Source organism: Rhinopithecus roxellana, chromosome 1 (assembly GCF_007565055.1).
Source record: "Rhinopithecus roxellana isolate Shanxi Qingling chromosome 1, ASM756505v1, whole genome shotgun sequence".
Lineage (NCBI taxonomy): Eukaryota > Metazoa > Chordata > Mammalia > Primates > Cercopithecidae > Rhinopithecus > Rhinopithecus roxellana.
Genome location: NC_044549.1, coordinates 166,176,084 through 166,202,136, shown reverse-complemented (window position 1 = coordinate 166,202,136; position 26,053 = coordinate 166,176,084). Strand labels below are relative to the sequence as shown.

Sequence of the window (26,053 nt, the reverse complement as noted above, 5' to 3'; positions counted from 1 at the left end):
TGGGAACAATGGAATACAGGAAGCACTATAGTTTTGTTTTGACCCACTTAATGTTAGTAAGCAAAATGCACCCAAAAGTTTTTCAAGTAATTTTTGTTTTTCAGATTGGAAGAGTAAAAGAATAGAATCTTTCTACAGCCTGATTATCAACTGGTTTGCTTGCAAACAACTAAAATAGCTTGCAATGTTTCTTTTCTAATTTAGCTAGTACAAGTATATTCAAATCTGCCTGCACTTATCCATTTAAGTTTCACATATACTTCTTGTAAAATTTGCATTGTCAGACAAAATGGGCCTCAGCCCACAGATGAAAGATGGGGAACATAACCCCTGGGGCAGAATCACACTCACTTAATGGCAGATAAAAGTGCTTCTTTGAAGAGTCTAATGTCTTTGGAATGCCTCCTAGGGACCCTGTCCTGTGGATTCCAGCAGCCAGCAGGTTATGAAGAGACTTTGGGGCCTTTTGCTACTGTTCTGGGTGGTCAACTTGTTGGTGATGGTGCCTGGCTAAAAGTCCAACAATAGCTGCATGCTGGTGAAGCATCTGATCAGCTCCTTCTGGGAAACCCAGCAGCAGGAATCACTGAAGGCTCCAGAGCTACCCTTCGCCATTGCTCACCCCTTAGTGGGCAGCCTGCTGGATGACCAGGGCTCTAGGCAATTCCTTGCCTTCTTCTTGCTCTCCAACTTCTCAAAACATAATTTCTATTTGAAGATTGTTCCACCTCCATGAAAGATCTATCCTTACTTTTTAGCAAGTCAAGGTTTCCCTTCTGAGTACTTATATTTATTAACCTTCCTCGAAGTAAGGTTAGGTTCATGGAAATACTTCATGTGTTTTGTCATGACATGAAGTATCCCTAAACCAGCTCCATTTTCTCCAAAATTCACTGCAGTATGAGGCAAACACACAGAACATGGAGGGCAAGAGTTCTAGCTAAAATTTAATAGCCATTTACAAGCTTTATATTCTATTTCAGAATCTTGACTCAAATGGCACTTGAAATGCAGAGCTAAATCATGGGTTAAGAATATCATTTTGTAAGTGACCTTCACAGTCTGATTTAAAGGTGCTAAGGCCTTAAAGCAGTTGTTCCTCTTGGTTTGTTATTTCTGGCACAAACTTCTCTCTGCATGTTTTATGGGACCAGTTTTTAACATGTTTGCAAAAACTTCAGCTAATTTTTCATTTGTGAACTCACCATATCAATTCCAATTATCCATCTGGATTTGTTGATTGTCAAAATGACAGCCATACTCCTCCATACATAAAGACAAAATTTGATGTTTGTTCAGGAGAAAGAAAGGTAAGCTATTTCCAAATGAGAGCATTTAAACAGTCACATACTTCTCTTATCTCTAAATACAGTAGCTGGGGCCAATGCAAATCTTCACAGTACAAAAGGAGAGGAGAGAAAAAGGCAGCTTCTCATGTTCTGAGGAATAACATTCAGTTTTGAATTAAGACTACAGTTCATTTACTTTTAGGATAATGCAATGATCTGTGTCTTAATTTTTTTATATTATTAGACAATTGTTATAAACATGCAATAAAGCATCTAGTATACCTCACATAGCAAGTATGCAGCTGTGATTTTAGGGTATGTGATCTTCATTTTTAAAAACAACTATTGCCCATGAACTCAAAAAATAAGTAAATTGGCAATATCCATCAGTTACCCCATGAAACTCATAAAATCTTTCCTGTCCCTCTTGCAGATTTCAAAACAACATCACAGCAGGACTATAATCACCCACGACAGTCATATTTACAAGATGCAATTTACTGTAATGACACATATAAGAATTCCTTTATCACAAAGTTGTTTCCCTGAGACATTTGTGTCTTCCTATCAATATGAAAAACAGCATTCCAGGGTAAGCGTACTGTTAGCAGCACAGTTCAACTGAAAAAATCATCTACTCAAACCTGTCAATTCTCACTAAAGGATAATTAATACAATCTCAAAGATATAATAAGTAAACATGAAATTCATTTATCACATTTAGTTGTTGAACATGAAGAATTTTATATTTGGACAGAATTTCACCCAAGGAGTCAATGTCAATATACGGAAGCATTAAGCTTCCCTTATGTTACAGCCCTTCATAGTTGTATCTCCAGGGTGCCAAGAAGCTGTTTCAGATAGATTTCTTTGCCTTGCCTCTCCAAGTGATTTCAGTGCTCATGAAAACCATCATAGAAAAAGTAAAAGGCAAATGATAAAAGTTCCTTAAAAAGAAGATTGTCCTGCCTTCAGACAGAAGCTAAAGTCATTTCTAAAGGAACCCAGCATATTGACTGCGTATGATTCCTCACTACTTCAAAAAAAAAAGAGAGAAATAGCAACACATACATTTTATAATACATCAAATCAAAAAGAGGAATGTGGGTTCTATGCATATTAATACTGACAAAATTCATTAGCCAATATTACAGTCTTCACACATCTTAAAAATGAGTGTGATTAATTAATATTTCTGGAATTGTACATAACCAGTCCTATATTTGTTTTTGGACATCAAAATTCATAGTATTTAATGAGTCATAAATGATAGCTATAGGAAGACCTTAACCTTTAATCAATTATACCATTTGAGTAAATTTCATAACAGTGTTTCTTAATTGTGTTCTGCTTTAGAATGCCGAACCATTCTGTGAACACTGCCTAATGCCACACAAATGTCCACAATAAACAAGCAGCATTTCTCTAGGTTTCTGAAATTCACCCACAAGCAGTGGGTCCAAGTATCCATGTTATTATTCCCTTGAAGTCTCCATTTAAAGACTACATGCCTGGAGGAAGACAAAGTTAACAACAGGCAAGCAAATATTCCTGCTGCAGTCGCTTCCCTGAGAATGAAACATTTTGCTTTTAAAAAGCAAATTAAGGTTTCAAGTACACATAATTCAGAAAGAGCTGGTGGATCGAAACATAATTAACGGAAGCATTTGTGTTTCAAAAGTAATCTGAAAAGACTGATTTGTATTCTATTCCATACAAATATTCAGTTACGGAAATTAGGTACATTCACAGGGATTTCACCGCACAACAAATCATTAAAAATTATACAAGAGAAAGGGAAAAAATAAATAAATGCAATCAAGAAAAGATTAGGAGGTCTATTAAGTTCATGTAACAACTCCTTTGCACTAATAGACAGTTTGGAGAATCAAAACAAAATGATCATTCTTGGTCATGAGGGGAGGTGCTCCATATTTGAGTTAGAAAGGCTTCTGAAAAGTTAACTTCACTGTTGGGATGTGACTTCATGTACAAAATGGTGCTTTTGCCACTGCCTGACTTTCTCTTAGAGACATAGGAAAATGTAGACTCAGTGATTGTGGTAGTTTAGGGAGAATTCAAATACAGCATATTCATACTTTTAGCAAAACAATACATCTATCCACATAGAGTTGATAGGCCTGAAGCTGTTGTTGAAAAGGACAGCTTCTGCTTAACTTTCACGGACTTCTAGCATAATAAATGCCCATTCTTATCACCTAAAAGAGTTACAAGCAATAGCTGGGCACAGTGGCTCACACCTCTAATCCCAGCACTTTGGGAGGCCAAGGTGGGCAGATCACCTGAGGTCAGGAGTTTGAGACCAGCCTGGCCAACATGGTGAAACCCCGTCTCTACTAAAAATATAAAAATTAGCTGGGTGTGGTAGCACATGCCTGTAATCCCAGCTACTCGGGAGGCTGAGACAGGAGAATTGCTTGAACCCAGGAGGCGGAGGTTGCAGTAAGCTAAGATCTCACCATTGCACTCCAGCCTGGGCAACAGAGACTCTGTCTAAAAATAAAAATTAAAAAAAAAAGAGTTACATGGAAAATAAGCCAACTATATGCACTTTAAAGCACCTTCAAGTAAACCATTTCTCTTCTCTTACCATGGTATGCCTTTTGAATACTATTCTTTCCTAAATTCTGTTTACGATATATTACCATTTGGGAAAGAACTTGATTTCAAACTCTCACCCCACAATTAGAATTTGTGCCTCTCTAGGCCTGTGCTTCCTGCATGAAGAAGAAATGTGCCCCTTCCATACATTGAAAGATATAAAGAATTTTAGTGCAGGTTCAAATTAACTTGGAACAGAAATAAAATTTTGCCTGGGTAAATCAATATCATAGCATTTTTGATTTTGTTTATGAATTTTACATATGGATAATTGGTTTGAAAGCTGAAACTGAAACTTTCATTACTGTATTTGCATCTATTATCTTACATTACAGTGTATCTGTAATTATTATTTTGGCTTAAAGAAAGATCCATTGACAATCTTCAAAAGCATTAGTGTATGATTAAAGGGAATATGGATATAATTTAAGTATTAAATATGCTCATTTAAAAAAGAGTGTAGATTTTCATACTATACAGAAAGGTTATAGTCTTTCAAGTACTGTAAATATATTGAACTAAAATCGATTCAATCATACTAAAAAAAAATCAATGTAAACAAAGATGACAGAACTCCATGAAAAGTAAATAAAAAGTATAATTTCAACTTTCAGATTACTAATTATATAGAATAAATTGCTCTTTAGGTAGCTAGAAGTGTAGACAGATTTGGCAATGAGGGCATTTCTTGTCATCACACCGGAGTTTTAAGAAGCTGACTGAAGAGAAGGAGTTTAAGCCCAATGAGAATCTAGTAGATTTTCATCATAATTCTCCCTGCAAAAAGGACGATACACAGTTTGGCATTCTGATATCTCTTTCATTGAGCTGTCTGAATGAGTAAAAAAGGGACTTAACTTATTTTCATTTCAAATTCCCAAACAATAACAATTCATAAACAATTTAGGTAATTGTAATAAGGAGGGATTTAGGATGAGGAATATTGCATTTTTTCATAGATTCTATGAACCCTTCAAAGTGCTCTAAAAATACTATAAGTTTGATTAGCAGCAAAGCATTACTCTAATCAACACCTCTCTCCTTCTACCCTCATGTATGTACATATACACACACTGTATAACAATATATTCTATTAGTCTAACTTAAATCTGACAGTTTGACAGTTGCCCCCAGAGGCTGTGCAAGGTTACAAATACTGTCTACACTGTATCACAGTTCAAGACCACCAGCACCCAAGTGGTTAGGTGAGAACCAACCCATCCATTAAAAAAAAAAAAAAAAATCAATCACATATTTTGAATTTCTTTAAAGATAAAAATGGAGGATACAGTGAATCACCCAATATATTATTCTGAGTCCTGCAACTGTCTTTATCTAAAATATTTTTTACATATGGAAGGCTAGATGGCTTTAAATATACTTTTAGCAATTCTGAGTATCAAATGTGCCTTTGAAAAATATGACAAGTTTTTTTTAATGTTGAGGAAAATTCTGTAAGAATGTTTTTTGTTGTTGTTGTTTTTGGGTTTTCCCCCCACCCCCGCAAAGACGAATTTTGCAACATTTTCTCCCAGCAGCACACTGACAGCTCTGCCATCCTGTATATAATGTGTTCTGGCAATGAAGCCCTCAGGCACTGCGGCTGTCATATACTCCAGCACAGGACCCCCAGGAAGACGCCCTGCAGGCCCACGGCATCTTGGTCTTTTCCACTCCCTCCCTCTAGCAGCACCCAATCCTTGGGCATCTTGCAATAGTGGCTGGAGTCCAGAACTTGAACTTCACTGAGAAAATCAAGTCCACTCAAAATGCAGCATTTTCATCTTTTGGTTGGGTGATTCTTGGTCCCCCATGGATAGGAATGATACCTATAAGATTCAGAAGTAGAAAGAATTCTCTATAGTTACAAATATTTTAGTTCATACATTTAATTTCAAAAACTGGGGCTCAGGCATAAGAGTAAATAAATCACAGTACATAAAAAGATGATTATTTTTGTTAGGATGGGAACATTTTTAGAAAGCTGCCTTTGCCTGAAGCCTGGTGCTAACAAGACCTTTCTCAAATTATGAACTCAATAGGAACTGATAACACTTTGTAGTAGAAAAACAAATACTCATTCAAAGTAGCTTGTATATTTGAATACCTGTGTAGGTTAAAATAACTATTTTACACGCTTATCAGTCAATAGGGGAAATAAAGTAATTCAAGTTGATTCAATGTAGATTTCTTGTATATTGTTATTTCTCAACATATATTTTATTATTAAAAATAAAATATTAATGTAATACTCAAGTCTATTCATAAAGATGATATGCTCATCATCTGTTTATTCATAACTCGGATGATTTTATCCTCACAAACAACAATGATAAAATTAAGGCACATTAAGTTGTATCCTCCTGGTAAGCAAGCTAAATGCTTATGTATGTGAAATGTAATTTATCACACAACCATGCAAATGATCAAAAATAGAGCCTGCTTTGGGAAGAGCTGTGAGGCTGGCCAAGGCTTTTTGACCTTCTTTAATTTTCTTTACACAGCTTTCTTGCTTCCAACTCAGTCCTAGCTCCCTTTTTCCCAGAAGCCCAGAAATGAGAAATAGCCCACCTCAGTCAGGTCCTTGCTGCTATTTCTGTTCCAGTTACATTTTCTTTTCCTAATGCAGCATTTTATGCCTGAGACATTCTTCCTAACTGTCCAAGAAGTCTCCTCACGATTTAAACAGTTCCAGAAATCTTCCTCAAAGATAGCTAACAGATAGATAATGGCTTTATCCTGAGACTTTCAGCCTGAAAATGGCACCTCTCTATTGCCTTCCTGAACTAAATATAAACCTGTAATTTAAGCCAAAAATGTACCTTCTCTTGAATTAATCCTTGAGTGAGTGGCTGGCTAGATGATGTGTGTACTATTCAAACTGATAGTCTTAAATTGTAAACTTGAAGAACACAGGAATTATGTATGTAACTTTCTCGGCATGGTGCTTAATTCATTTAAGAACAAATTTTGCAATGATGATGATGACAATGATGACCACGTCAATGAGAACAACAGAGATCTGGGTAGACCATGGTAAAGGAGTGAAAACAGTGTTCCCCATTTCCAGCCACATAGCTAAAACAGCTTTCCTCAATTGTGTTTGTGTAAAGAGTGAGGAAAACACTGAGGTCAACAAACAAGGTCAACAGATTTCTTTCCTATAGTACATCTCAGAGTCTTGAATACAGTAATAGGTGTCAACATTCTCCAAAAACAAAAAATTGTACATTCTGAGTTTCCCAAATATATGTGGCCATGAAACTTTATTTTTCAGAGACTATGTATTGACATATTTGATAATATTGCCCATTCTATGAAACCTGTTGGGGAAAAAAATGCAGTCTACTAATTCTAAATACTGATTCTAAATACCTCTACATATGCTGTGACATTTAGCATCCTCCATCCTTTGACTGTGGAAAAAAGCATGACAGTGCCAGATAATCTGATTTGTACTTGGAGTTATGTGTTATTTACAGTTTATGGATTATTAGGTGCTTCTAATTTAAGCCTGACTTATTTCTTGAGAATTATTTTAGAACACTAGTAAACAAACAATGGCAAACTAGTAAAAAAACAATCTGATTTGTACTTGGAGTTATGTGTTATTTACAGTTTATGGATTATTAGGTGCTTCTAATTTAAGCCTGACTTATTTCTTGAGAATTATTTTGGAACACTAGTAAACAAACAATGGCTTTAGGCACAAACAAGGGTTATTTTTACAAGCAAATTCTGGAGAGTTTTTCTCCCAAGATGTGTTCTATCATTGCTATTAGAAGTCAAAAGGGGGTCGGGTGCAGTAGATCATGCCTGTAATCCCAGCACTTTGGGAGGCCAAGGCAGCTGGATCACCTAAGGTCAGGAGTTCAAGACCAGCCTGACCAACATGGAGAAACCCCGTTTCTACTAAAAATACAAAAATTAGCCAGGTCTGGTGGTGGGCGCCTGTAATCCCAGCTACTCAGGAGGCTGAGTCAGGAAAATCTCTTGAACCCAGGAGGTGGAGTTTGTAGTGAGCCGAGATTGCACCACTGCACTCCAGCGCAGCCTGAGCAACAGGGCAAGACTCCATCTCAAAAAAGAAAGGAAGGAAGGAAGGAAGGAAGGAAGGAAGGAAGGAAGGAAGGAAGGAAGGAAGGAAGGAAGGAAGGAAGGAAGGAAGGAAGGAAGGAAGGAGCCAAAAAGGGAATACCATGGATATATGGATTTTTAAATGTGATTCATTTTAATTTAGAGGACTTTAAGGAAATTTAATGTAATACCCAACTTACATTGCTTAAACTTGACTGTTCCAAGGTATGAATATAATACCTTCATATTATATTCACAATTACAAATATAACTGAATAATTTTTTGCCTTTGTTATAAGGCATCCTATTATCTGTTTATCATAATAAGAAAATTTGCGTGTCTTTTAATAAAGCAGTGTGTCTTTGGAACTAGATCTGTTTAAAACCTAATGAAAGTAGAATTGAAAAAGAATAATGATCAATTCCAAAATAAGACTTAAATATTTTTTAATAAAGCGAAAATAAAAGTTCTTGTAAGAGCTTCCTTAAGTTCCTTGCACACTTAGTTTTCCTTGATATTTAAATGATTTTCTGCAAAAAATATGAAGACATTCCTTGCCCATGATCCCAAGTCTCTGAGGAAATGCAGATGAAATGACAAGAGTGATCTTTGCCCCAGTACAAGCCAAGGGCACCTGAAATAATAACACTCAGAGTTAAAAACAGAAGCATTCATACTATCCATGAAAGGCTGTATATACTCAGCCCTTGAATAGAAAATGAAAATTCAAAAATCTCTCCAGGGATGGTGGGAGGAGAGTAGTTGTGGAGATGGTAATTTCTATTAACAATATATCTTTAGAAAATGAGAATTACTCATCGTTCCTCTGCAGTTACAAATCACAACAGAACTAACTACATTTATAAAGGTAGTATTTTGAAACTCTATTATCAAGTCAAAAGAGCAAGTAGTTGAATAATTTTACTTGTGATTCATAAGAAAAACTCCTTGAAATGGGAGAAGAAGAAGAAAAAGGAGAAGAAACACTGGAGACTGAACTAACATTAAAAAAGAATCTAATTTCTATATAATGACCTTAACAGGATGTTCTTGAGCCCTCTTTCTCTTCCCGTTGTTAGTAGTCATCTTTGGTAAAGACTTCTGGAATAATTTAAATAGTGATCAGAAAATAGCTTCAATAATTGAAAAGGAAGGCAGTTCCTCCAGGCATAAAAGACCACTTGAGAGAATATACTCCAAAGGACTATGCCTCCTAAAACAACTGTGCCCCATATAGAGAGTGTGTGTGGGTACCTGCAATCAATTTGATGACTCAGCTATGAGTAGGCTCTTTAGGTAAGTCAAGAGACAACTCCTGTGTAGCAGACACTGTAAACTCCCATACCCCTATCTATTCCACTTCAAAGCATGCTGGCAGATTTCTACCTGCCAATACATAAAGGAATTCAATAAAGAAATACCTGCATTTTGATAAAGAAATACCTGCATTTCTTTTCCTGAAGATTTATCTGACCCCTGGAGTCTTCTTTGTTCATATTTACAAAAGGCCAGAAAACAAAACAAAACAAAACAAAACAAAACAAAAAAAACAGGGAATTAACACTTCCTAGGGAAAGGCCTTAAACAATGACTGATGGAAATTGGAGTTTAAGATAAATACCCCAGCTCTCTCACTCTTCTGTGTGGGATGGTCCTGATACGTGTTCTATACCAGCTCTTAGATTTCCCCAGTGGGCAGGCTCAAATCACTTATAATACTAATTTGCTTGATTATAAAACTTTTCTTGAATAACTTCTTAGTAAACTAATTGTACTCAAATTGTTGTGCCAACACTATTTCCAAAAGTAAAATTATAAAAATTGATGCAATTGATAAAATAACCTATATTCTTAGAACACCAATAATAGGTATATTGGAAGATAACATACAGCTCCAGTAAATGGAGGTTTCTTATTTAGGGTAAACAAACAGCAACATATAATAGCAAAGTCTCTTCTCCACAAATATATCTTAAATTCACAAGAAATGATTCTTTGTTCGGTTGCACTTTGTCCCTAGCCTTCTGTGCAAATAGTGGGTAGATTTAAGTGATAGGAGTGAGTTTTCAGCTCTTCTAGAATGAGACAAACAAATATTTAATTTTTAAAAAACCAATCTGGAAATGCTTTTCCATTTACTTATGTTTATTTTTTATGAGAATAAATTTCTACTAAGCAATCACCCTTTTTGTTTCAACTGAGAATACAGCAACTGTGTCCACACAAAAGATGGGCACATATATTCTACTTATAGATGTATCTAGTCTAAGCAAAGATATTTTATAAAAGGATTTACAATAAAATTTGAAAAAAAAAAAAAAAAACTCTGGAATAAAGGATAGAGAAATTAGATCTAACATCTGATGACCTCAATTCATCTTTCACAATTGAAAGTAAACTCTAGTTCTTACCTGTTAGATGTAAAATTGTAATAGCCACTTTCCTCAAGGACTTCTTCAATCACAGTCTAAATTTTTTTTAAAAATCAGGTTAGTATTGAATTAAAAGCAACAAAATAAAATCATTCAGAGACACTGCAAAAACCTCACCTGCATCTGTTCATATGTTATTCCTTCCTCCAATTCAAAGCTGGTTGGTAAGCCTGAAAAAGATAAATTATGGAAAGTCTGACATTTGGGTTCACATTTTCTTATTCTGTACTGGCAATTATGACTTCAACCACAGGGCAAACAGGTCAACTTCTTAATGATAAAGATGGAACAAGCGAATTCCAAAGCATCTGCCTTGGCTTTGAATATTCAAATGTTTTGCTTTTCTTTCTTTAATAACTGACTTCCTTGGGCATGGCCGTCATAAAATGATATACGAAGATTAAGGGGCATTGCTCATAGTGTCCAATTAAGTTAGAGGTGTGTGTGTGTATGTGTTAAGGGCAATTGAGGGGTGATTCCAAATGCAAATTACCTGATGGGTGTTTTCTGATTAAGAAACTCTCCCTAATCCACAGGCCAAGAAGAATAAATATACATTAGAAAGAAAATGGATTCTTACAGGGAGGCAGATATAGATGTGAAAGACAGCAAAGATCTGATCCTTTCATATAACTGCCTAGAGCAAAAAAATGTATTTATTGCCGGAAGACTTTTAAAATGTTTATTATTACTATTATTATTATTATCATCATCATCTTGTAAAGATAGGGTCTCACTATGTTGCCCAGGTTGGTCTTGAATTCCTGAGCTCAAGTCATCCTCTTGCCTACAGCTTTCTAACATCTGTATATTATAAGCATATATAATATGTATATTTATATTGTAAGCATATATAATATGTATATTTATATTATAAGCATATATAATATGCTTATAATGGCTATTATATATTATATATATTATATATTATATATATAATGTATATTATAAGCATATATAATATGCTTATAATGGCTGGCCAGACTTTTTATTTTTTTAAATTTAATTTAATTTTAGGTTCCAGGATACATGTGCAGGATGTGCAGGTTTGTAATATAGGTAAACATGTGCCATGATGGTTTGCTGCACCTGTCAACTCATTAGCTAGGTAGTAAGCCCAGCATGCATTAGCTATTTATTCTGATGCTTTCCCTCCCCTCACCCACTCCACCACCCCGACAGGCCCCAGTGTGTGTTGTTCCCCTCCCTGTGTCCATCTGTTTTCATTGTTCAGTTCCCACTTATAAATGAGGACATTTGGTGTTTAGTTTTCTGTTCCTATGTTAGTTTGCTGAGGATAATGGCTTCCAGCTCCATCCATGTCCCTGCAAAGCTCCATCCATGTCTCATTCCTCTTTATAGCTGCATAATATTCCATGGTGTATATATACCACATTTTCTTTATCCAGTCTATCATTGATGGGCATTTGGGTTGATTCCATGTCTTTACTATTGTGAATAGTACTGCAATGAACATATGTGTGCATGTATCTTTATAAGGGAATGATGTTTTTTTCTTTGGGTATATACCCAGTAATGGGATTGCTGGGTCAAATGGTATTTCTTGTTCTAGGTCTTTGAGGAATCGCTGTACTGTCTTCCACAATGGTTGAACTAATTTACATTCCCAGCAACAGTGTAAAAGCATTCCTATTTCTCCACAGCCTTGCCAGCATCTGTTGTTTCTTGACATTTAAATAATTGCCATTCTGACTGGCACAAGATGGTTTCTCATTGTGGTTTTGATTTGCATTTCTCTAATGGTCAGTGATGTTGAGCTTTTTATCATATGTTTGTTGGCCACATAAGGAGCTCCAGAGGCCCAGGAGCTCTCTGCCACGTCTTCCTTTGAGTAGTGTCTGTTCATGTCCTTTGCCTACTTTTTAATGGGGTTGCTTTTTTTGTAAATTTGTTTAAGTTCCTTGCAGATTCTGGATATTAGACCTTTGTCAGATAGTTAGACTGCACAAATTTTCTCTCTTTCTGTACGTTGTCTGTAACCTCTAATGATAGTTTCTTTTGCTGTGCAGAAGTTCTTTAATTAGGTCCCATTTGTGAATTTTTGCTTTTGTTATAATTGCTTTTGACATTTTTGTCATGGAATCTTTGCCCATGCCTATGTCCTGAATGGTACTGCCTAGATTTTCTTCTAGGGTTTTTATAATTTTGGGTTTTACATTTAAATATTTAATCCATCTTGAATTAATTTTTGTATAAGGTGTAAGGAAGGGCCCAGTTTCAATTTTCTGCATGTGGCTAGCCAGTTCTCCCAGCGCCATTTATTAAATAAGGAATCCTTTCCCCACTGCTTGTGTTTGTCAGGTTTGTCAAAGATCAGAAGGTTCCAGATGGATGGTCCTATTTCTGAGTTCTCTATTCTGTTCCATTGGTCTATGTGTCTGTTTTTGTACCAGTTAATGCTGTTTTGGTTACTAAAGCCTTGTAGTATAGTTTGAAGTCAGGTAACATGATCCCCCCAGCTTTGTTCTTTTTGCTTAAGATTGTCTTGCTGTACAGACTTTATGATGGTTGATCAGAATTTGGTACACTAGCACCTTAACCCACTCCGATGCCACCCAAAGCCGTGTTGACCAGCTTTCACTCAAACCAATCAACACTGACATGTAGAGGCCCAGGAGCTCTCTGCTACTTCAAGTAGAGAAGACAGAATGGGTTTAGGGTCAAGAAGAGACATGAAAATGTGAGTACTGGTGGCTCATTTTTAAAGGCCACAGTACCAGCAGGCTCTGCTGTTTTTGCTTTTGCCCAGCCTGCTGTGACAAGGGCCACGCCTAATCAGCTCTGGGGTGGGGCATCCAGCTGCCCTGGGAGGAGTTTGCCAACTCACCCTCAGGTTTTTGAGAGACTTTTATCAAAGTTCTTCATTTCATCAGAGTTTCTATGATGAGGAGAAGTTTGGCCTGCAGACAAACTTCCCTGTCTTGGAAATGCTTTTTAAAGTAAATGACTTTAAACAACATTTTATCTTGGATTTCTCAGAGATTATTTTAAATAAAATTATGTATACATAGGGGTTAGCTTTATCCCAGAAGACCAAAGGACAGTTTGTCAATTAATTCATGAAGTAATTCATTCAGTCAACAACAAAAGCACAACAAAATTGAGCATTTTTTCCAAGCTAAAGAGATGGCAAGTCTTCATTTAACTGTAAAATCTTCACTTCTATCCACTCCTCCAAGTGACATAGCTACCGTTTATAAAGATTAAAAAATTATTTAGGAGTACTGAAACCTCAGAGTAGCTTGAAAGCTTCCTCTTAGAATTCAGGTATGACAAGAAGAGTTCAATTATGCTGAGCCCCTACTAATAGACAGGCACTTTTTATTTTTACTCTAATCCTCACTATAACCTTATGATGCAAGTATTTATCCCTATTTTACAGGCAAGGAAACTGGGGTTCAGAGAGGTTAAATAATTGCCCATAGTCAGCTACTAAATGGTTTAGCCGAGATTTGAATCTAGGCACCCAGGTTTCCAGAATCTGTGCCTTTAAGTCCCTATGCTATACTGCCCCCCTACGTGAATTTTATGCAAAAGAAAAAAAAATTCAATGTGTCTAATGTGGATTCTTCAGGTGAGTTTCAAGGTTTCTCTATTTTGAATATTTAAACTCTTTATTTTGCTCTTTATCTCCCTGCATGCTTTAGGGAATTTGATTTCCCATCATCAGATAAGCGAAAAAGAAATAAAAGGAAATACAACTCACCCACACAGATTCTGCTGTTTGTTTATCATATTAATAAATGATCAAGGAAGCTGCCACAACTGGGTAAGATAAATCTCAGGGAATTTCTAGATTCCTACCATATGTGTCTTCCAACTATTGCCATAAATAATCAAAATAAGCTCTATTTAAAAAAAAAAATTGAAGATAATCTTTTAGAAATAGCTGTTGATCCAAACAATATGTTTCTTCATGAAAGTCAGATTACCCATGTTGATCAATATTACCTGTCGGGTCATTTGGGGAGAGGCTGTTTCCACTGGATGAATGATGTAATAAATGGTAATCTGCTGTGAAAAAGTTGGGCTCAATTGGTTCTGGAGATCCCTGAGATAACTGAAATAGAAAAAGCAAAATCATGTCTTAGTTTACACTCAGAAGGAAATGACAGGAGACTTCTGTGTGGGGTTTTTCATTTCCCTATGTCTCCGCACAGAAAATTTAGTGTTCTGTGCTTTTCATTCCCTTGTAAATAGATAAATAAATAATTTTCTTCTTTCCAAAAGAATTTATAAATTGGATGCAGCAAAATAACAGGGAAAGCAAGTTAGACAATTCTCTGGTCATATGAAAAAATATACTTTATGGCCTTATGAGAGCAAAAGAAAAATGAATATAAAAATACTGGCATGAACCTGGGACATCAAGATGTTATTTTTATCAGGCATAGGAGGAATAAACTCCAATTATTCAACAGAACAATACGTTTAGCCCAAATCACTATTTTTTTCATGTATCTGCTTTGAATAATTCCTTTTTGTTTGACCAAGGAAAGTAGGTTTCTTTTTCTCTTTTTTTCTGCAACAGTGTCTCACTCTGTCACCCAGGCTTCAGTGAAGTGGCAGGATCTCGGCGCACTGCAACCTCCACCTCCATGCTCAAGTGATTCTCCTGCCTCAGCCTCCCAAGTAGCTGGGATTATAGGCACCCACCACCATGCCCAGCTAATTTTTGTATTTTTTTTTTAAGTAGGGACGGGGTTTCACCATGTTGGCCAGGCTTGTCTCGAACTCCCGACCTCAGGTGATCCACCTGCCTCGGCCTCCCAAAGTGCTGGGATTACAGGCATGAGCCATCGCATCTGGCCAAATAAGTTTCTTAATACATTTTTCTAAATTACTATTAATTAATTTTAATCTCCAAATATTAATTCCCAGCACTCTGAAGGAAAGAGTAATTTGCCAAATGACAATATTTATTAAAGTTTCATTCATTTAATGCCTTTCTATAAAGCTGAATTTTTCAAGTATAATTTTAGACCATAAATGTTTTTCAACCTCCTTTCACCTTTAATTCCAATTATCACTTGGGCTGGCCAAGTTTTAGTGCCTAAGTTACTTTTAAAATATAAATTCATAATAATAAATCAGAAACAATGGCATAATTTGTACTATGCAATAGTAGTTAGCTTGTATTCATATACTTTGTTTATGAGTTAAAATACATCATTATTCAATCACTTGAGAAAACTATTTGGCAATATACACTACAATTTAATTATATATGCCTACCCTATGACCCAGCAATCCCACTCTTAAGGATTTATATGAGAGAAATAAGTGCATATGTCCCATCAAAAGACATGTATAAGAATATTCATGGCACCTTTTTTTCATAATAACTAAAACCTGAGAAAACCCCAACTGTCTATGGAGAAAGGAATGGATAGATACATATTATGGTGTGTTCATACAATGGAATTCTGCAAAGCAATAAAAAAAAGAGAACAAACTATGGATACTCATAGCAACATGGTTGAGTGTTGGACAAAAGAAGCCAGAAACAAAATACATAGTGTATGACTTCATTCTTATAAATTTTCATCATCAGTGATATGGTTTGGCTGTGTCCTCACCCAGATCTCATCTTGAATTGTAACTCCCACAATTCCCATGTGTCATGGGAGGGCCTGGTGAGAGGTAATTGAATCATGGGTGTGGGTCTTTCCTGTACTGTTCTTATGATAGTGAAAAAGTCTCACAAGATCCGATAGCTTTAAAAACTGGAGTTTGCCTGCACAAGCTCTCTCTTTTTGCCTGCTGCCATCCATGTAAGCTGTGACTTGCTCCTCCTTGCCTTCTGCCATGATTGTGAGGCTTCCCTAGCCACGTGGAAATGTAATTCCAATTAAACCTCTTTCTTTTGTAAATTTCCCAGTCTTGGGTATGTCTTTATCAGCAGCATGAAAATGGACTAATACAATCAGACAAAACTAACCAAGGGTAACAGAAATCAGGTAATGATTACATTGTGGCAGGAGATGTAATGTGGCCAGGAAAAGGTACAAAGGGGTCTTCTGCAGAGCTAGAAATATTCTATATATTGATGTGGGTGGTGGTCATATGGGTGAAAATGTGTTCATAAAACTTTATGAGGCTGTATATGTACCTCATTGTACTCATTATGCATTTATACCTTAAAATATTTTATATTGGTAATTAAAAATTAGTTTTTTCCACCAGTGTGTTTTGGATATTGTAAATACAAATAATTTATGGGTCTCCCAGTCTCCATGTTGACAAACACCTACTACCCTCTAAGGAAAAAAATACGTGATTGTATCCATTCTTATCAGTGATAACTGATAACTGAGGTAATTAGATCATGGGGGTGGTTTCCCCCATGCTGTTCTCGCGATAGTGTGTGAGATCTCACGAGATCTGATGGTTTTATAAGTGTCTGGCATTCCCCCTGCTTGCACTCATTGTCTCTCCCACCACCCAGTGAAAGCCTTCCACCATGATTGTAAGTATCCTGAGGCCTACCCAGCCATGTGGAACTGTGAGTCAAGCCTTTTTGCTTTATAAATTACCCAGTCTTGGGTATTTCTTTTTTTTTTTTTTTTTTGAGACGGAGTCTCGCTGTGTTACCCAGGTTGGAGTGCAGTGGCGCGATCTTGGCTCACTGCAAGCTCCGCCTCCCAGGTTCACGCCATTCTCCTGCCTCAGCCTCCAAGTAGCTGGGACTACAGGCGCGCACCACCACGCCCGGCTAATTTTTTGTATTTTTAGTAGAGACGGGGTTTCACCGTGTTAGCCAGGATGGTCTCGATCTCCTGACCTCGTGATCCGCCCGCCTCGGCCTCCCAAAGTGCTGGGATTACAGGCTTGAGCCACCGCGCCCGGCCAGTCTTGGGTATTTCTTCATGGAGCCTGAGAACGGACTAATATATAACCCATTTGTAATCTTACAAGATTGTAAGATTATAAATACTGTAATACAGGAGACCCTGATAGTCACACACTTAATAACTTTCTCATCTGTGCTGTAAGGTATCATGGAGGTAGCCCTGAGCATTCTGTATATCTCATATCCCAGCTTGTAGGTGGCTACAACTAAGCTTTCTAATGTCTTGTGATGCTGAAAATGATTTCCTGGTATTACCTTTCAAATGACTTCAGATGGAATTTTTCGTATGGTTTAGCATAAGAGTAATTTTTCTCATCCTAATTAGAAAAAGCTTACTTAACTTATTAAGTTTATACCTTGGAATTCTAAATATTTCACAGACAGAAAGATATTTAAAGCCTCAGAGAAAATTATGTGAATTGTGACTTGGAGAGAGGTCAAGACTGCCATTTTAAGATGACAAGGACAAGTCCTTTTCATTGATCTCAAACCCCGAAGAGAGGAGTTTTTGAGATTTCCAGTGCTTATGTCACATTGGTAGTCTCACTGAGCTTAAGAACTGGACATTTTTAGAGATATCGGCACACGGATGAAGGCAAGGACTGAAATTCATTTTGTGATGAATGCCAGATACACTGACTTTCATTCTAGGAACTTCCCAGAACTACTTTTTGCAGTTCCATTTCTAGATACACATATTGCTTTGGCAAACAATTTTTTGCCCCCTAGTATATGTTGGACAGCATGGTTTATGATCTGAGCAGGATGCAGAAATGATCTGGTTTCTGTGAGACTTGTAATCTGACTAGGAAAACAGGATAATAATGTGAAAAAATAGGATGATATCATAAATCATGAACTGTGAAATGAAATGATGATTCGTAAACTTACAAAAAGAAGGGTCCTTCATGAAGACTAGCACGGTGTTTTTAAGAAGTTCTATAGAAGAAACACTGGAGCTGATCTTTGAAGGATAAATTTAGGTAAATCATAGCAATCAAAGTGGATGTTCCAGGTAGCAGGGAACTTGGAGGTAAAGGTTAGGCATTGCATATTAATGGAAAAATGATGAAAGAGAGATGACATGATTCTGTGAATTTCTTCATTTCATCATGAATGCCCGTATTCATGATGAAATGAGGAAAACAAGTTCCATTCATTAATTTAGTATTTTTAACCAATTATTTTGTGCCAAGCACAGATCCAAACAATGAAAAAACCCACTGCTGGCCAAAAATTATACTCCTGGAGTTCGCTGACTACTTAGGGAGAAATATGTCTGTGAAATATCCACCTAGATACACGTAAAATTGCAACTGTTCTATTTTATTTTATTTTATTTTATTTATTTATTTTTTTTGAGACGGAGTCTCACTCTGTCGCCCGGGCTGGAGTGCAGTGGCCGGATCTCAGCTCACTGCAAGCTCCGCCTCCCAGGTTCACGCCATTCTCCTGCCTCAGCCTCCCGAGTAGCTGGGACTACAGGCGCCCGCCACCTCGCCCGGCTAGTTTTTTGTATTTTTTAGTAGAGACGGGGTTTCACTGGGTTAGCCAGGATGGTCTCGATCTCCTGACCTTGTGATCCGCCCGTCTCGGCCTCCCAAAGTGCTGGGATTACAGGCTTGAGCCACCGCACCCAGCCGCAACTGTTCTAAATGCATTGAAAAATAGGTTTGTGGTTTTAGGAGGTAGCAGATAGATTTGATTCAGTCAGCAAAGGCTTCCATGAAAAAGTGACATTTATGCCAAGAGCTGTAAGAATGAGTAGATGGGGTGAGAAGAACATTACAGGCAGAACAAAAAGCATGCACAAGACTATGAAGGAAGCAGCATGCTAGATAAGCACATTTTAGGAAGGGCCTGGTGGCTGATGTGGAGACAGCAGGAGGCAAGAGTGATACGAGATGAGGGTGAACAGAAAGGCAGGAGTTGGACCTGATTTTGGAATTTTATACTGAGTTCCTTAAGGATTTTCTGTGTTGTGTGTGTGTGTATGAGTGTGACATGATCTGTTTTGAAAGGTTCATCCTGGATGTAATACACAAAACAGTTTAAGTGGGGTTGGGAACATCAGGGTGAATGCAGGCAGACTATGAAGAGGCTCCTACAAATAAGGGGGGCCTGGAAAGTGGGATCCCAGAGTTTAGATGATGAGACAGACAACAGGAATCTACTAAGGTTTTTGAGTATGCTAATAAAAAAATGCTTAATAACTATTAGTCTGACAAGATAGACTGGAGAACAAGAAAATCAGCAAAGAAGCTATGACACTATTGCAAGAGAGAAGGGCCCAGAGCTTGGACTAGATGGCAACCAAAGGAAGGAATGGATATGGAAGACTGAATATTCTTGTTTAACAACAACAGTAGCACTAATTGACATGTATTGAATATTTACAACACTCTAGACACATTAGATATTACATTTGATTCTTACAACTACCTTCTAAGGCAAGTATTACCCCCTTTTACAAACAAGGAAATGGAGAAGGAAAGTAATTTACACAAGAAACATACCTATTAAGGGGCAGAACCAGGGCCAGAAGCTAGGGCTGTCTTACATCAAAGGTCAGAACCTTAGAGACTACAGACTACTCAGGCATTAATGACTTAGGGGGTAAAAGAAATGAAGCAGAGCAGGTGAAAAAGCACAAGGTTTAAAGAATGAGCTGAAGGAAAACTGATGCTTTCAAGGAAACTGACCGTGGACACAGGAAGGGAGGAGAAGGTGATGAGTCTAATTCCAGACATGCCAGATGGCAAAGTAAATGTTCACCCAGCAGGTAGAAATATGGAGGATACAGCAGAACATCTTTAAGCAGAGTCCCCAGTGGCTGGATGAGGCCACGAGATGGTTCAGTAGTCCAGTGCCAGTGTTGTGTGAGCCCTTTTTTGCCTCATGAGCATTCAGCTTATAGCTGTTCCTCCTTTTTAGCATTCTAACTGTTTGAAAGAATGTGTAAGAGTCTCCTGAGCTGACATAACAGGGCCCTCCTGCTCTGAAAAGACACCTACAGTTCTAAAGAGCAAATGACTGAATATACTTTTGAACTAAACTAAGTAAATACATTAAGGAGAAAAGACTGTATCATTGTTACTACCTCTCCCCGCCAAAAAGCACTGGTTTTTGAGAAAGTATTGAGCAATTGTATCATTTATTTGGTCAATTGAGAAAATTGAGAATATAGTACTTTTTAGGCAAAACCTAAATAGAAAAAAGAAAGAAAGAAAGAAACTACACATGTAATCTTTATTAAATTTCCCAAACTACATCTTTTTCATATGATAAAATAGGGCTATCCCTGCTGTGGAACAACTACACACAATATTGGGGAATCTAATGAACTGAGGTCGAACTCTGAAGGAAACTGAGCCAAACATAAATAAAATTAGGTGCCAGAAGTGAGAAAATTTTCAACACATTTCATCACTCTGCGCTCGCCAGTCTTCTGGTCTTACTTCCCTCAGATTTTCCTTATCTTCTTTGACTGAACTGCACTATTATAAGATAAAACATATTGCCTAATTTTTTTAATCTTTTCTAACCTATAGCTTCTCTATATGAGTTTTTATTAGCTTTCTATGGGACATTTCATTAACAGAAATGTATAGTATTCCTACTTACTATTTTCTTACACATACACACACAAATGTACATTTGCATGTGAACCCACATATGCATGGCCCATCACTGGCTCCACCACACTTTCTAAGCCCCAGGGATGTACACCTCACCCTCATCCCCCTTTCTGCCAAAAGTATTCTTGTTGCTGTGGTGTTTACATTTCCAGCAAGGATTGTGTTCTAACAGAAAATTCCAAAACTAAAAGAAGACTGGAAAACCACTGTTTTACACTGCTTACAACCAGGAGCTCATCCTCCCAGGACCTTGACTCAACACTGAAGGTGATGTCAAGGAAGAGTGATTGGTGGCTTGACCTGGCTGGGCAGGAGAGCCCTGCTATAGGAGCTTCTCAGTTTGTTCAAAACAGGTTGCTGCTGGGCACTGCTGATTCACAATGCCTCCATGGAGCCCTAATAAGAGTTGTGCAAATCTAAGTCATGATTATTATATGCATAAAGAGCCATTAATTAAAGTCTGAGGACCTAAGCGATCTGCCTACTTGGAAAAGAGCTGAAAACCTGGAGTGAGGAATGAAAGAAAGTGCCAGCTGCCAAATAAAGCAAACTTGACCTTGCTGATCTGCATTGAAGCAGAGATTAGGAACTAAATAGAAATGTCAGAAAGGCCCATGCCTACAGGAAGCAATCTGGGTAATAACACAGGGAAAATAATACTGGGTTTTGTCTGGGCTTTCTTATCAAAAGCGTGATCCATAGAATTACAGCATTAGTAACATCTAGGAACTAGATAGAAATGCAGAATCTTGGGTCCAAGATACAAATGCATCTGGATAAATATTTGGCCTATTAGACAATCTGTCTTTCTAATAAAAAGTCTCAAGCCTGTTGGATATACCACAAGTTCACAGTGGGCAGGTACTATATTTTATAGCTTTGCCACTCAAAGTGTGTCCTTGGATCAGCAGCAGCAGCAGCCATCACCTGGAAGATGATTGGAAGAGCACAATCTCCACCCTTCCCCAGACCTACTGAATCAGAATCCACACATTAACAAGATCCCCAGATGATTGATATACACAATAAAATGTGAGAAACACTGATCCTATCAGGCCACTGATTCTCACCCTTGGCTGCAAATTAGAATCACCTGGGAGAAAAAAACCTTAATCCAACTCCTAGAGAACCAACTACCCCTATTGTGTCTTAGTGCAAATTAGAAAAATTTCTTCCAGACGACGCAACCCCAGTCAGTCTCTTCATCCAGATGCTCTTGAACAGAACATAACCTGTCCAATTCTAACTGGCAGCTTTGATGGGAGAGCTGTTTTCAAAATGCTAATGCCCAATTATTGATCTAAGAGAAGCCTGGAATACACTAAAACAAACAAAAAACTCATAAATATTTTTATTATAAAAAATTTCAAACATTGACAAAAGTAAAGATAACAATTCAATGAATTCCACGTAACCATTACCCAGTTAAAATATGTTCAATCTTGCTTCATTTAAATCTCCCCCACTTCCCTTCCTACCTTGTCTCACTCTCAAGAATTGGAAAGCAAATCCTGTACAACATATCATACTATCCATAATATTTCAGCATGGCTCTTTAAAAAAGATGGAATTCTTTTTTAAAAAACAAAACCACAATATAATTATCTCACCTAAGAGGTTATGATTCCTGAATACTGTCATGCACGGCTTAACAACAGAAATCTGTTCTGAGAAACACATCATTAGGCAATGTCGTCATTGTGCAAACATCATAGAGTGTATTTACACAAAACTAGATAGTACGGCCTACTACACACCTAGGCTATATGCTAGCTATAGGAGCAACAGGAGCCTGTTGTTCCTATGCTACAAAACTGTGCATTTTACTGTGTTAAATACTCTAGGCAACTGTAACACAATGGTAATGTGTCTAAACATACTTGAGCATAGAAAAGGTACAGTAAAATTATGTTATTATAATCTTGTGAAACCACTGTCATATATCCAATCTGTCACTGACCAAAACATCATTATGTGGTGCATGACTCTCTAACAAATACATAATCAATGTTTTAATTTTCCCAACTTTCTTGTAAATATATATTTCAAATATTTTTAGGGTTTCTATGTTTAAGTCAGGAAGAAATAATTCCATATATTGCAAGTGGTTATTTTCCCTAAAATGCTTTGTTCTTTACAGGCAATCCCTCTCCTCTTCTCCACACTTTTTCTCTCCCTTTTCTTTCCTTCTTCTGTCCTCCTCCCCTCTTCCTGAAATTTATTTATTGAAGAAAACAGGTCACTTTTCCTATGGATTTCCTAGCTGGATTGTGCTGATTATCCCCATGATGTCATTAAACACGTTCTCTTGTCCCCTGTATTTGCTGCAAGTAGGTAGCGAGATCCAGAGCAGAGACTGACAAACTTTCTCTGTAAAGGATCAGACAGTAAGTATTTTTGGTGCTCCAGCCATATGGTCTCTGTAACCACTATTCAACTTTGTAAACAAAAGCAGCCATAGACAGTATTAAGTGAACCTCTGTGGTTGTGTTCCAACAACACTTTATTTACAAACACAGGCATCAGAAATGATTGGCCTGAGGGCTGTAATTTGCTGACTTCTAATCTACGGGCTTAATCAGATGTAGATTCAAGCTTTTAGCAAGAATATTTCATAGACAGTGCTGCACACCCTCATCAGGTGGCATATAATGCCTGACTGCCCTTCTCGTGACGTTGACCCCCATTGGTGATCATATCTAGATGCTATCATTTCAATAGGGAATACAAAACGGGAATATTCTTTATCCCTTTGGCACTTATTAGCTTAAGTACTTCTATAATGAGAAACTTTCCCTCTCAATGATTTTGTTAACATGGGATATAATTCATAAAGGAAAGGCAGAATAAAAGCTTTCTTCTTTCCTATGTAAACAATTTTCAATATATTAAGTTGGTTACTTAGCATCTTGGGTTTAAACCTTATTTAATGCTTTCAATCCACTGTGGTTATTATTCTTATTGATGTTCCAATTATCCCATAGATAGCCAGTGGGAGCCTCTTCAATTTGACTCCTGAGAACTTTTGATATACCCTCAGTAGTCCTTGATACCATCCTTCCTATGCTATCTGTATGTCCAAATATTCCAGTCTAATCTTGTACAGTTCCTGCTCTAGAACAAAATCAGCTATATCCCCAAGGAGTCATGAGTGGAGGAGCTCATTGCTACTTGATTAGTTTCTAGACTATTTCAATGAAAATATTAGGAAATGTGTATATTTTTTAATAGATGAGATTTATCATGAAACCCATATTCATTCATACTGATACTTCTAATTCCAATTTAAATGAATCTCTTCTATCTTGTTTCTGTTTCGCCTTTCCTCCATGCTGAAAATCCTAGTTCCCAAAGATACCTATACAATTAGTTGGTTGCTTTACTCCCCTCACAATTCTAGCCAAGATTGAGCAGACTGGATTGAAGACCAGCTTAGGTGAGATATAAATAACAAGCTTAATTTCTTAGAAAAGGGCTTTTGCACTTTTTGAATCTTCTGTATCCTTCTGGGTCTTAGGCTATTAATAAGTAGGCACAATCATCCCATAATGGCTTCTTCAAACTAGAGACACAGGGCCCATGGATTTTAGAAGTTTCAGCGAGAAAGGTGGAAATCAAGTGCATTTATGGTCTGTCACCACCTACTGCTCCTATGGCCCTGGTATGGGGTGACTGTGTCAGTCAAAGGCTAATTGGCCACTCCTCTATGGTTATACAGGGAAAGAAAAATGCATTTATGAACAAAAGTTGTTGCTATCAAAAGATTACACCAGAAAGGGGATAAAAATGGAGGTCACAAACTCTTCTCATTTAAGTTTAGATGAGGGCAGGAAAGCTACATATATGAATATATTTTATCAGCATACCAATAAAGAATAGAACAACTATATAATATATTATACAGAATATATATTAATGTGTTATATATCCTATCTCCAATTATTAAACATTAAGTGCCTACCACATGCCAGGCACTGTGCAAGGCCCTGGGGAATCAAAGATAAATAAGACATACTCAACTAACTTTGGGGGAAACAGAAATGTAAGGTAGATAAAAAGCTATTTAAAACACAATAATACAGGTGAAAAAGTGGATTTCACTCATAAAGGTAAGATTAATTCTGGACAGGGAAAATTAAGAAAGGTTTTTTTGTCAGAGCTATTTTTCTCAGTTCGGTGGTAAAGAATAGAAAGTGTTTTAACATCCCAAGCTGGACGTTTCTTTAGCACACAGGAGGCCTGACTCTCTGACTAGGAGGATACACCCCCATGAAGTTATCATCCAACTTCATGGGGAGATGGTGCAAGCCTGAAGCTGCCTGTAGAGGAATGGAACCACACCTCTGTTGATCATGAGCTGAACCTGGGAGCAGAATGTTCTCCTTCCCCAATTTTAAAGCCCTAAAACAATATATAGAGCCTTTCCCTACCTAAAGGTCCATACTAGATGTCCCATAGACCACCATGAGCTTGTAATATCAGAGAAGAGAACCATGGCAGTCTTTATAGGAGAGTATAACCTGCCTCTTAAACAAGTTAATAATAAGGATGAGTCTATTCCTGAGGGTTCTCTCACCCATGCTTCCCAAACATCCACTACCACCCCATCAATTCCTGTTTTAATTTTCCCAGACGAGGTGTATCAGAAGGTAAATGCCCTAATGAGAGATGCTGCCACAATATACAGGAAGGAAGACAAGGAGTGGGTGGGGGAATTTAACAAACAAACAAAATCTTCTCTATGAGGAGAGGAAAGAAAGTGAGGAAGAGATGCAAAACCAAAAATATAAGTAATAAAAGAGAAAATAAAAGAGAAGCACTGATGGAAAATCACTCAGTGGGAGTTGAAGCCACCTTTATGTCTCAGACAGTTTGTAGCAGATGCTTTCATCTCATAAAACTAGGATTTCTGTTAAAATAAGTCTGTGCACAAACCAGATTATTCTGACCTTAATAAGAATAAAAAATAAGAATAAGGGTTATACGACCTTAATAAGAATAAAAAACCAAGCAACACGTTATCTTTTCATGGGAGAGTTAAACTTTTGTCTTCTAAAAATGTATTTATTATGATACAATATATAAATATCATAAGATAAATATCTGAAGCCTTTTCTACT

The 26,053-nt window shown here is 37.1% G+C and overlaps 1 protein-coding gene across 1 annotated transcript in view; it reads right to left on the bottom strand.

Moving 5' to 3' along the window:
* Positions 1-3,793: 3,793 nt before the first annotated feature.
* Positions 3,794-26,053, bottom strand: part of NEK10 (NIMA related kinase 10) — a 280,588-nt gene continuing 258,328 nt past the window's right edge. The window contains exons 35-39 of the mRNA XM_030933079.1: positions 14,394-14,502; positions 10,539-10,591; positions 10,401-10,456; positions 9,433-9,475; positions 3,794-4,688 (exon numbers count right to left, since the gene is read on the bottom strand). Of these exons, the coding sequence (XP_030788939.1) occupies positions 4,677-4,688; positions 9,433-9,475; positions 10,401-10,456; positions 10,539-10,591; positions 14,394-14,502 (273 nt within the window). The 3' untranslated portion in view covers positions 3,794-4,676. The remainder of the gene's footprint in view (positions 4,689-9,432; positions 9,476-10,400; positions 10,457-10,538; positions 10,592-14,393; positions 14,503-26,053) is intronic.